Source organism: Notothenia coriiceps, unplaced genomic scaffold (assembly GCF_000735185.1).
Source record: "Notothenia coriiceps isolate Sejong01 unplaced genomic scaffold, NC01 NC01_scaffold00000184, whole genome shotgun sequence".
Taxonomy (NCBI): domain Eukaryota; kingdom Metazoa; phylum Chordata; class Actinopteri; order Perciformes; family Nototheniidae; genus Notothenia; species Notothenia coriiceps.
Window position 1 is genome coordinate 125,325 of NW_011332885.1, and position 10,131 is coordinate 135,455.

Genomic DNA, 10,131 nt, shown 5'->3' on the forward strand with positions numbered 1-10,131 from the left:
TTGCACATAGTTGGTATTTATCAACAAGATGTGTTATAGTCTGTGTAAAGTCACTCAGGATGCCAAACTACTCTTTGGTAAACCCCGCCCCCCCCCCCAAGCAATATCAGGGCCAAAAGTTGGAAAGCGAAAAAAAAAGATCTGAAAGCGACAAAAAACCATCTGAAAGTGAAAAACGATCTGAAGGTGAAAAGCAATGTGAAACCTGAAAAAACAAGATTTGAAACTGAAAAAATAATTGTTTTGAATATTTCCCCCTGAAATTATCTAGAGGTAAAGAGAAGCAAAACATAGAAACACTGGTAAAGTACCTACCTGAACATTGTTCTAAGCAGCTCTAAACTCATTTGTTATATTACACCACTGCTGACAACAAATAAATTGGAGAAACTCAGTAAATAAACCTCATACATAATCTGAATAATATCCTGTCCTAAAAAATCTTGCACGGTAGATGGCAGTATGCACCTAAAAGTTGGTATTGCAATCCACCAAAAAAAGCCTCAGAGAAGAAGAGTGGTAGTTGTGGTATCTGTAGTCAAAACGAAAAAGAAGAAGAAGATAAACATGGCGTCCGTCAGTAGTGATGAGTGGAGAGCTATTTGTGACAAATTTACCAACGCCCAGAATTTAACCGTTGTAGAATCACTTAATGACCCAGACAATGACCCGTTCCGCTCAAAATACAAGGCCAGGGAGCTCCTCAGGGAGATATACTGCTCGCTGAAGAGTTTTGAGGCCGGGGAAGGTGAGGAGGAGAGCGGCGGAGAGACCGGAGAGAGCGGCGAGAGCGGCGAGAGCGGCGAGCAGCTGCCGGTGGAGGCTCCGGTAGACGGGCAGACTGAGGAGGCGTTCAGTCAGGGCTTCTGCGGAGACTCTCCAGCCGGGCTGCGGGCCGCTAAACTCGGGGCGGTGGAGTACTACCTGGGCGTCAACCATGTGGACACAGAGGAGCTGTCCGCCGGGCAGGAGCATCTAATGAACAGCATGAAGCTGCTGGGGAGATGCAGGGTATCATCGGAGAATGTGTCACTGTTTATCCATGCCAGGGTAACGTTAACGATTACTTTCTTAACATTAATGTTGACAAATTGGTGCAGCGTGACCACACATAACAGACTGACTGATTGATGTTGCTAAATCCCAATATAATTGACAATGTCATCATAAACAATGCCATTTGTAGGCCTGTGGGACAGCAGTTTGCTCCACCATTCCCTTTTACACACTTTAATAAAAAGTAAACACTACCAAATCTTCCTCATACTACTGGAATTATTTGCACATTTCTCATACAATTTAGCAAATTTCTGCACTGTACTTCCACTTTAAAACGTCTATACATTTATTGTGCAGTAAGTGGTGATATTTTGTATTGTTTGTCCTTTGTTCTTTATTTATGTTTCTTTTATTTAATAATATGTTTTATAATTTTCTTTTTAAATATATGTTCCTATTTTTCCATTTCTAATTGTATGCATGCACAATTTTATATCAAGGCAAATTCCCTTTATGTGAAATCCTACTTGGAAATAAACTAAATCTCGATTCCGTCTATTGAGTAAATATCTATTCTAATGTAGTAGGAGATCAGATGAGGCTTATTATCACTAACCCATGTTTTGTCTGTTTGTGTAACAGAACCAGTTGGGCATCCTGTGGGCCGGCCGCGATGAGACGGAGACCGCTCAGGGATTTCTTGAAACGGCTGAATCTATCTACCAACGTTATATGAAAGAGGTAAGGTTGGTGTGGTTTATGGAAAATCTAGAGAAAATAAATATCATAGGCATACATAATAGTATACATAATTCTTGTATTTTTCGTTAAGTAAGAAAATTTGTTTGTATGTTTCTTTGACCCCAGATTTTTTTTCATGGTGCTACATTATGACTTAAATGTGTTCATAGCCTCAAATGAGAATAACATGTGTACACAACTAGGTAGCAAAATGGGATTGTGGCCTAGTTGCTGGGTGTTAAAAAACACAACATCAAACCACAAAAGTGATAGCCAAGAATTTGATTATTGCAACTGCAGGAGCCATAGTTTTTTTTTAAAATGTTTTCTAGGATGGAAGTCCACCCACTGACATGGCAGATTACTTCAGTACTGAAGAGAACCAGTTGACACATCAGGAAAGGACCAAGAGGTAATTTGTCACCTTTAATATCCCAATACAAAAGCTGTATGTACATTTACAGAGTGTTTGCATGATGTGTGGTCATTGATGTACACTGGGTTTGTTTCTTTCTCTGTTATGCTCTGCCTTCCCCTTATATCTTTCTCCTTTACACTCTTTCTCCAACTTCCCTTTTCCAGGTTTGAGTTGGCCTACACCCATACCATGTACTACCTTGCACAAGTCTATAAAAACCTTGGTGAGTTTGATGTTGTTTGAGTCAAATGCAACAGTATACATGTATTGGTTTATGAAAAAGTCATACTTAATTATTTATGTAATATACATTCAATAATATAAAACATATATATTGAACTTAACAGTCTCTAATTTATTTAATCCAATGAGTAATGTGTTGCTTTAAGGAATGTCTGAAGAGTGCTTCTGATCTGATTCAGAATACATATGTATCTATGTAATCATAATGAAGCATTGCCTTATTCTGTTTAGCTCCTGGTTTAGTGGTTGATGGTAATGAAAGTGTTTTATCTCCCAGGTGAAACTGAGCGTGCTGCCATCTACTGCCACAGCACCCTGCAGAGACAGTTAAAGTTAAATCAGTTCAGTCCTATGGAGTGGGCTCTGAACGCTGCCACACTATCGCAGTATTACATCACTAAGGTAGGGCACGGGTGGATATTGATTAATTGAAAATGATTGATTTAAAACCTCTGAAACATTTGAAAGGATTTTACATCAATTTGAGACAATAGTTTGCTCGTGTCAGTACGTGCTGGTTATTACCAATATAGACAACATAACTGTATCATTTCTTAATACATGATTTCATCAAATTATTATTACATTGAAAGACGATTCATTATTATATTCAATTACCGCCATACCCTAATTTGAGCTTGTACTCATCCAAAATGGTTTAATCTGTTTTACCTTGCAAAGTCTTGTTGTTCACGTCTTTCACATTTTTTAAGTGAAATAATTTTGATTACAATGCAATACAAGTTTGGTTGTAGTAGGCATGCATGTTTGTAATATCTAATTCATTTCAGTATTGAAAGGTGTGTGTGTGTGTGTGTGTGTGTGTGTGATTTTTAGGGCCGATACATGGAAGGCAGACATTGTCTCTCAGCGGCAACTGTCATATCGGGTTTGGCAGGAGAAGTTCCTTCTGAGGCCGCAGCACAGGAGAGTAAGCATCTAAATCTTGCATTAATTAACATATCAAAGCAAACGTACATATTTGCCTATTTCTATTGTCCTTTTTAACTGCAATTAGGAAGGCAGGAGCAAACACAGCTGTGTAGCAAAGCTTTGTGCAAGTATCTTACCTCCCTTCCTCTGTCTGACTCCTTCCACCTCAGTCACTCTCACTTCAATCCAATATATCTATCCTTCCTGCTGGCATATCCTAACATGTTTGTGTATCCTGTGTCTGACCCAGGTGAGACCGAGAGCGAGCGCAGGGAGCAGCTCAGGCAGAAGAGAGCAGAGATTGCGAGATGTTGGATAAAATACTGTCTCAACATTCTGCAAGACTCTAAGAAGCTGCTAGAGGTGTGTGTGTGTGTGTGTGTGTGTGTGTGTGTGTGTGTGTGTGTGTGTGTGTGTGTGTGTGTGTGTGTGTGTGTGTGTGTGTGTGTGTGTGTGTGTGTGTGTGTGTGTGTGTGTGTGTGTGTGTGTGTGTGTGTGTGTGTGTGTGTGTGTGTGTGTAAAAACCTCCCGAACAACGAAAGAATCCTAACCTTGTTGTGATTCCACACTACCTTACAAAACTACATAACTCTGCCTTTGTTATTGTGTTGATTGAGAGACCCCTAGTGACAGAAAATAGGATAATCATAATATTAATAATATTGGGAGGGATGAAACCCTCTTTAATGGTCAGTGTCACACATGCAGAGCACACAGTGAAATGTGTTCTCTGCATTTAACCCATCCTAGTACCAGGAGTCTAGCACTAGGAGCAGTGGGCAGCTATTGTACAGCGCCCGGGGAGCAAATGGGGGTGGGGGGGTTGTCCGGTGCCTTGCTGAAGGGCACCACGGCAGGGCAGGATGTGAACGACCTCTCCAAATAGAAGTTCATATATATATTTAGGTCTGGTCGGGGACTTGAACCCTACGGCTCCCAGTCCAAGCCCCTTCTGACTGAGCCACTGCCGGACAGATATTGTATCGGATATTGTAGGTTTGAAGAAAATCACTTGTAAGGGCTTTTACTTAAAGTTGATGGTTGTTGTTTTTAATTTCTTTGTGAACAGGACAGCATTGGGGAGCTGGATACAGATCGTCAAGAAGAAATGAAGAGAGGGAGGAGACTTGAGGAGGAAGAGGAGGAAAAGGAGAGGAAGAGCGCTATGCTGTTTGGCTCTGAAGACACCTTTGACTCCATTGCTAGCCTGGAAGAGAAGGTTAATAAACTTTCTGATGCTTCTGCTGGTTCTGCTTGTACAGTCATTATAATAATTATTAGTGTTACAGACCATGTTGTACTACACTAGGAAACACATTTAAAATGACTGTCACCAGAGGGCGCCATTCTGCAAATAAATACTAGACCCATTTTAGGAGCTCGAACTCTGCTTTTTGTTTTCCAGGTGCGCTGTTTGTTGCCAATGGACTTCACCGAGGCCAGAGCCATATTTCTGGTGGGACAACATTACGTCACACAGGTTTGTAAAGCCCACTGACACACTCACACTCAAACTGGGTTGGACAGACCAATACAAAATGTAGACAATCTTACACCAGTAACCAGACACACCAACAGCAGTGGAGTTATTGAAGTATCCATACTAGCTCCTAAGATTAAACATTTTAACTAACCAATGCTTTTGAGTTATGTCATGTCTTTTTACTTCCCAGCGCAGTTTGTAAAGCTTATTGAGATAGTTTTGAAGAAGAAGAGAGACACTAGTTCCTACATGAAACTGATAAATACAAAATAAAAATAGAATAAGGTCTGTCAATTATTTTGATGAACCTGCTCAGGATTTATGGAAAGAGAAGTTTCTTTTGAGTTTCTCCAATTAAATATTTGTTGCCCTAGTTCCGTTAAATTGGAGGATGCAGACATTTTTTACAGCCAATATCTCAAACACTCAGCAACACCCATCAAAACAATCTAGATTGATTGATAAAACCACAGGAGAAATATCTGAGTTTTTCATTTTGGTTTGAAATGTCTCTTTAAGTTAGTATTAATGGTAGAGTTGATGCAGAAAAACCGAGATTTCTTTAATAAAAAACATGGCTCTTGGGTTTATCCCACAGTGTATAGTTACAACTGCTAAACTTTGTAATCTGTCCGTCTTTTCACTTAATCTTACAGGCCAAAGACTACTTTCAGATGGACGGCTATGTGACGGACCACATAGAGATCCTGCAGGATCACAGTTCTCTGTTCCGATCCCTGGCTTTCTATGAAGAGGATCTGGACCGGCGCTGCAAAATGCACAAACGAAGAGTTGATATGATGGAACCTGTCTGCATGGGTAGTTGCATTTTTCATTTGTCTCTGAGTATTTTCAATGGAAAAAGACGACACAATATGTTGTTGTCAATGTTCAACGCAAATGTCCATGTAAAGTGACATGATTGATTGAATCTGACTCTCTGTTTCACTACAGAATTGAACTCCAAGTACTACCTAATGATCCGCAGACAGATGATGTTTGAGTTGGCTGAGACCTACAATGAAATGATGGACCTGAAGCTGACGCTAGCCAACAGACAAGATGAAACAGAATCTCTTGACAGCCACACCATTAAGAAATTTAACAATCTCTGCTCTGCTTCTGCCAAGTGAGTGATTGTGTTTGTAGGAGTTGTGTGTTAGTGCATCTGAATATATTCACTCTAAATGATAGGAAATCCTCCCTTCTCCTCTCCAGGTACTTCCAGATGTTCCTAGACTCTCTGTGTTCTCCGGAGGGGAAGCAGCCGGAGCATCTGGAGGAGGAGGTGCTCCGACCGGCTCTGGTGGCTCGCTTCAGGGTTGCCCGACTCTACAGCCGGCTGATCTGTACCTCACCCCCCGGTCAGGTGGAAAACCTTGACAAGTCGCTGGAACACTACAAGTAAGAATATAGTGTATTTGTAAATATATGGCATAAGGCTGGGTTTAAGGAAAGAAAAACGATTTTCCAGTTCAATTCAATCTTCATTATCATGAACCAAAATATGGATTTAAAACATCAGAAATTAGACTATTAATATATGTACGAATAAAGTTTCTACTGGGCAAACCTCTGGAATTTTACTTTTTTAAATGTCGGCGGCTGCTCCACAGAAGTCACCACCAGGCGGCGCTGCCAAATACATTTTCAGTGGTGTCAAAAAGTCTGTCTCTGTAGTATGTTTCATATCAAAGCAATATTTGTATTCTAACTGGAGTATTCTTAATCGGATCAAATCAGAAATTAATCCATTGAGGATATCAGTGGGGAAACCCAGCCCTAGTCATACATCCAAACACTTTCTGGGTTGCATAATCGAAAATGTAGGAGAAGTGTGCGTATGTTGACGTGATGTTGAGGCGTTAGGAAATCAGAAAGACGCGTTAAGAGGAATTGTGGGCCCGACGTGTCTTGGACGTAATATGGTCTTTGTTTACATTAGCAAGCTTCGCTAACACTCAGAGATATCCTGTACTGGAGAGAGTATGTGTAAAAAAGTAAGAAATAAAAAAAGGAACTGGCCTTGTGATAAACCGGCAAGAGAAAAAGCATTTGAGCTCCATACTGTTTCAGAAATAATCCTTGATGTGTTTGGAACATGATATGGCATTTAATCACGGCAGCATTTAGCTTCATCTCCCGTAGAATTAAGGGCAGGCATTAGCTCCCCCTCCTCCTTTTTTTTGTTTCAAGCTAAGGCCCCCGAACCTGCAGTTCTGTAACGGGGCTGGAATAGAGGGATATGAGGGATGTCTAAAATGCATGATCTGTTTGGTATTTTGAGCAAAACACATCATAGACATGTTTTTTATATATTTTATATCTGAGACCCATAATATATGCCTAAAAATAGCATAATAGGAGACCTTTAATGTGTTGACCATCACTTTCACCCTACACCTGTCTAGATATGTGGTGGATTACTGTGACTCCCACCCAGAGGCCGTGGCCACAGTGGAGACGGAGCTGGAGCTGAGTCGGGAGATGGTCGGCCTGCTCCCTCTCAAAATCAACCGCATCAAAGCAAAGATCCACGCCAACAACTGAAGGACGCCCCCTCTCTCACCTGACTGACCAGTTGTCTACTAAAAGTGTAACATCTCCCAAAAAATGAGTCGGTCGATCTAAATGTACCACCTTTTACAGTCAGTGGACACTCCCTACAACTAGAGAAACTGGACAGTGAAGGACTTTCTTGCTTATTCAACCACATCTTTCTTGGCAGTGTTCATGCTGCATTTACAAGACCTTTGAACCCATCACACACTGTAAAGATGTGCTCTCCTCTGTGAAGTAACATTTGATTTGAACTCAAATACCACAGTTAATATACCCTCTTCAAAATTAACATGTAAATGTCTTCCTCACTAATTGAGATCAGTTGATAATAATCAACTAATAATAATTGTTTTGTTTCATTTTATTTTACTATCGTATGTGACCGAGTTCTGATTCATGTTGTTTTCTATGTTAAACATGTTTTGTTTTTTTATCACTCATTGTCAAGCACTTTAGCACACTGAACTTTTGTTTCTTCAGCTACTATCTGATGTTAAAACAAATGTTAAAGCCTACAGATACATGGGTCAGTGTAACCATGGTAATAACAATAGGCAGCCATCAGTGCAGATGGGCTTAGACTACTGACAGGTTGTTGTTGTTGCGCCTTAAAACTGAGAAGCTTTTTCTGCAAACTGAGAAACAGTCATAAAGTGGGCTTATTCCTGTTGGTTTATGAGGTATTATAATCTGCATGTTGTTGCCAGAACCCAGCTTTGACCAGGTGAAATCTAATATATACTCTTGTATATTTCTTTCCTGCCTGTGATGAATCACAATGTTATCTTGTTTGTTGTACAGCAGATAATGTATGTTATGGTGATAAACAAGTAAAGAACTACACTATAACAAAATATCGTCCTAATTTCTCAAATCTACTCTGGAGCACTGCCAATCTCCATAAAAAAGGCATGAGGCATAATCTACATATGTCTATTATATTATGTTCATACAAAAAAAACGAATTCCGAATATATATGTATTTTATTAATGTGCCGAATCTTCATGGAAAAAGGGCAAGTGTTACTTATGGATACATCTTTTAGGAACAGTGAGTCCAATGATGTGCCTTTTTTTTGTGCAAAGAGATGCTGGGTGTTAAATGAGAGTTGTTTTTCTCTGGTATATCTCCATTTAACAGAAGTATCAAGTGGATTTAATGACTCTGGATCCTGAGTAAAAAGCTAAAAATATATCAAATGTAGGACCAGATGAGTTTAAGCACTTTTTTTCCCAGTCTATTAAATTACCTAATTCAGACAAATGTCTAAAACGGTGTCTATTTGAACTGAAATATCTCCTAAGTGTTTCACACACTATATCTTACATTTGACATGTTTTACACGTTGTCATGCCTTAACACCTTAGAGCAAAACGTCATACAAAAAATATGTTGATGGTAGAAAGTCATAAGCAAAGGTCCCTGGATAAATGTTGGATTCCAATTTTCTGAGAATATGCACGCAGTTTCTTTGTAAGGGGGAAGTGCAACCGAGGTCAGGTTTAAAACTGACCAATTTCCGTGCTTCCTCGTTCTCTTTCACTCTCTATTATAGCAAATAGTCCTGGAGATCTGGCAGCATTTGTATTGATTCATTTGATCATGTAATCATAATGTTACCAATATACCCCTCCAACATACGCACAGACACACACACATCACATGCTAGGCAAAATACTGGTTGTCCCATAGCTTTATGAAAAACAATTTCAACACATCACAACCTGCAATTCCAGCTTTCATTTATGCTCCAACTAACATGTCTGATGCTTGTCAAAACGTGCATTTACATACCTGCTCAGTGCAGGACACTCAGAGCTAATGTGCTGTGAATTATTGTGCAGTAAACTCTCTTGGCAAATTAAGAGGGATTACTGGAAGTTCCACACTAACACAGAATACAGATTTACAGTAAATACACAATATCTTAATTTGTATATAAGCCGCCAATATACACTTTTCTAAGGTTCAATGTTATTACATGCAAGACTGAACTGCACATGTGCTGATAAACCAAGTGACCTGCAGTTTCTGAAGGTTACAAATCACATTATATCATTTATGTAGACGTTTTTAAGACATGGACAGAAGAGGCTTTAAAATGAAATCCCTCTAAAACTTGAATGCCTCACCGATTAAATATCACTTGACTTAATTCAAAGAGGAAGAGTGCGACATGAACAGTTTGTACACTTAAAGTTAATAATGAATAAAGCATTTATGACTCTAAAGGCATCATTATAACTCCCCCACTATTTTGTATTGCTCTCTTTCCATTCCCTATTGTAATAAAGTTATTTAGGGCGACTGTGGCTGTGAGGGAGTGTGGTCGTCTTTCAACCAGAAGGTTGTGGGTTCGATCCCAGCCCATGCAGTCAACATGTCGATGTATCCTTGGGCAAGATACTTAACCCTGAGTTGCTCCCGATGGCATGGCCAACGGTGTGTGAATGTGTGTGTGTGTATGTTAGGTCCTAGAGTAAGGTACACTGCTCTGTATGAATGGGTGAATGACATGTAGTATGTAAAGCGCTTTGAGGGGTCTTAAAGACTGGATAAAGCGCTATATAAGTACAGTCCATTTACTATTTACCATTTACTTGTCATGTCATGTTAAAGAATAACCAGTGATTTATTATCATCCTGAAACAGCACATCTTTCTCCATCCATGTTTAACTCTCATCCCAACAGTCATTATAAGCTTCTAACGGAACACCCTAATTTCTAACTGTGCTGCCTTTAAAACAGGA

The 10,131-nt window shown here is 39.7% G+C and overlaps 1 protein-coding gene across 1 annotated transcript; it reads left to right on the forward strand.

Annotated features, from left to right (window-relative positions):
- Positions 1-551: 551 nt before the first annotated feature.
- kifbp (kinesin family binding protein) lies at positions 552-8,233 on the forward strand. Its single transcript, XM_010773763.1, has 13 exons — positions 552-1,050; positions 1,642-1,740; positions 2,073-2,152; positions 2,323-2,381; positions 2,679-2,803; positions 3,239-3,332; positions 3,585-3,697; positions 4,404-4,553; positions 4,740-4,814; positions 5,474-5,636; positions 5,772-5,946; positions 6,036-6,221; positions 7,229-8,233. Exons 1-13 carry the CDS (start codon positions 568-570, stop codon positions 7,365-7,367), a joined length of 1,941 nt encoding a protein of 646 aa, XP_010772065.1. The 5' UTR covers positions 552-567; the 3' UTR covers positions 7,368-8,233.
- Positions 8,234-10,131: the final 1,898 nt, after the last annotated feature.

Coding starts and splice junctions, on each gene's coding strand:
- kifbp (XM_010773763.1), top strand. CDS start 568: ATGGCGTCCGTCAGTAGTGATGAGTGGAGAGCTATTTGTGACAAATTT. Junction 2,804..3,238: donor CGCAGTATTACATCACTAAG/GTAGGGCACGGG, acceptor TGTGATTTTTAG/GGCCGATACATGGAAGGCAG. Junction 4,815..5,473: donor GACAACATTACGTCACACAG/GTTTGTAAAGCC, acceptor TTAATCTTACAG/GCCAAAGACTACTTTCAGAT.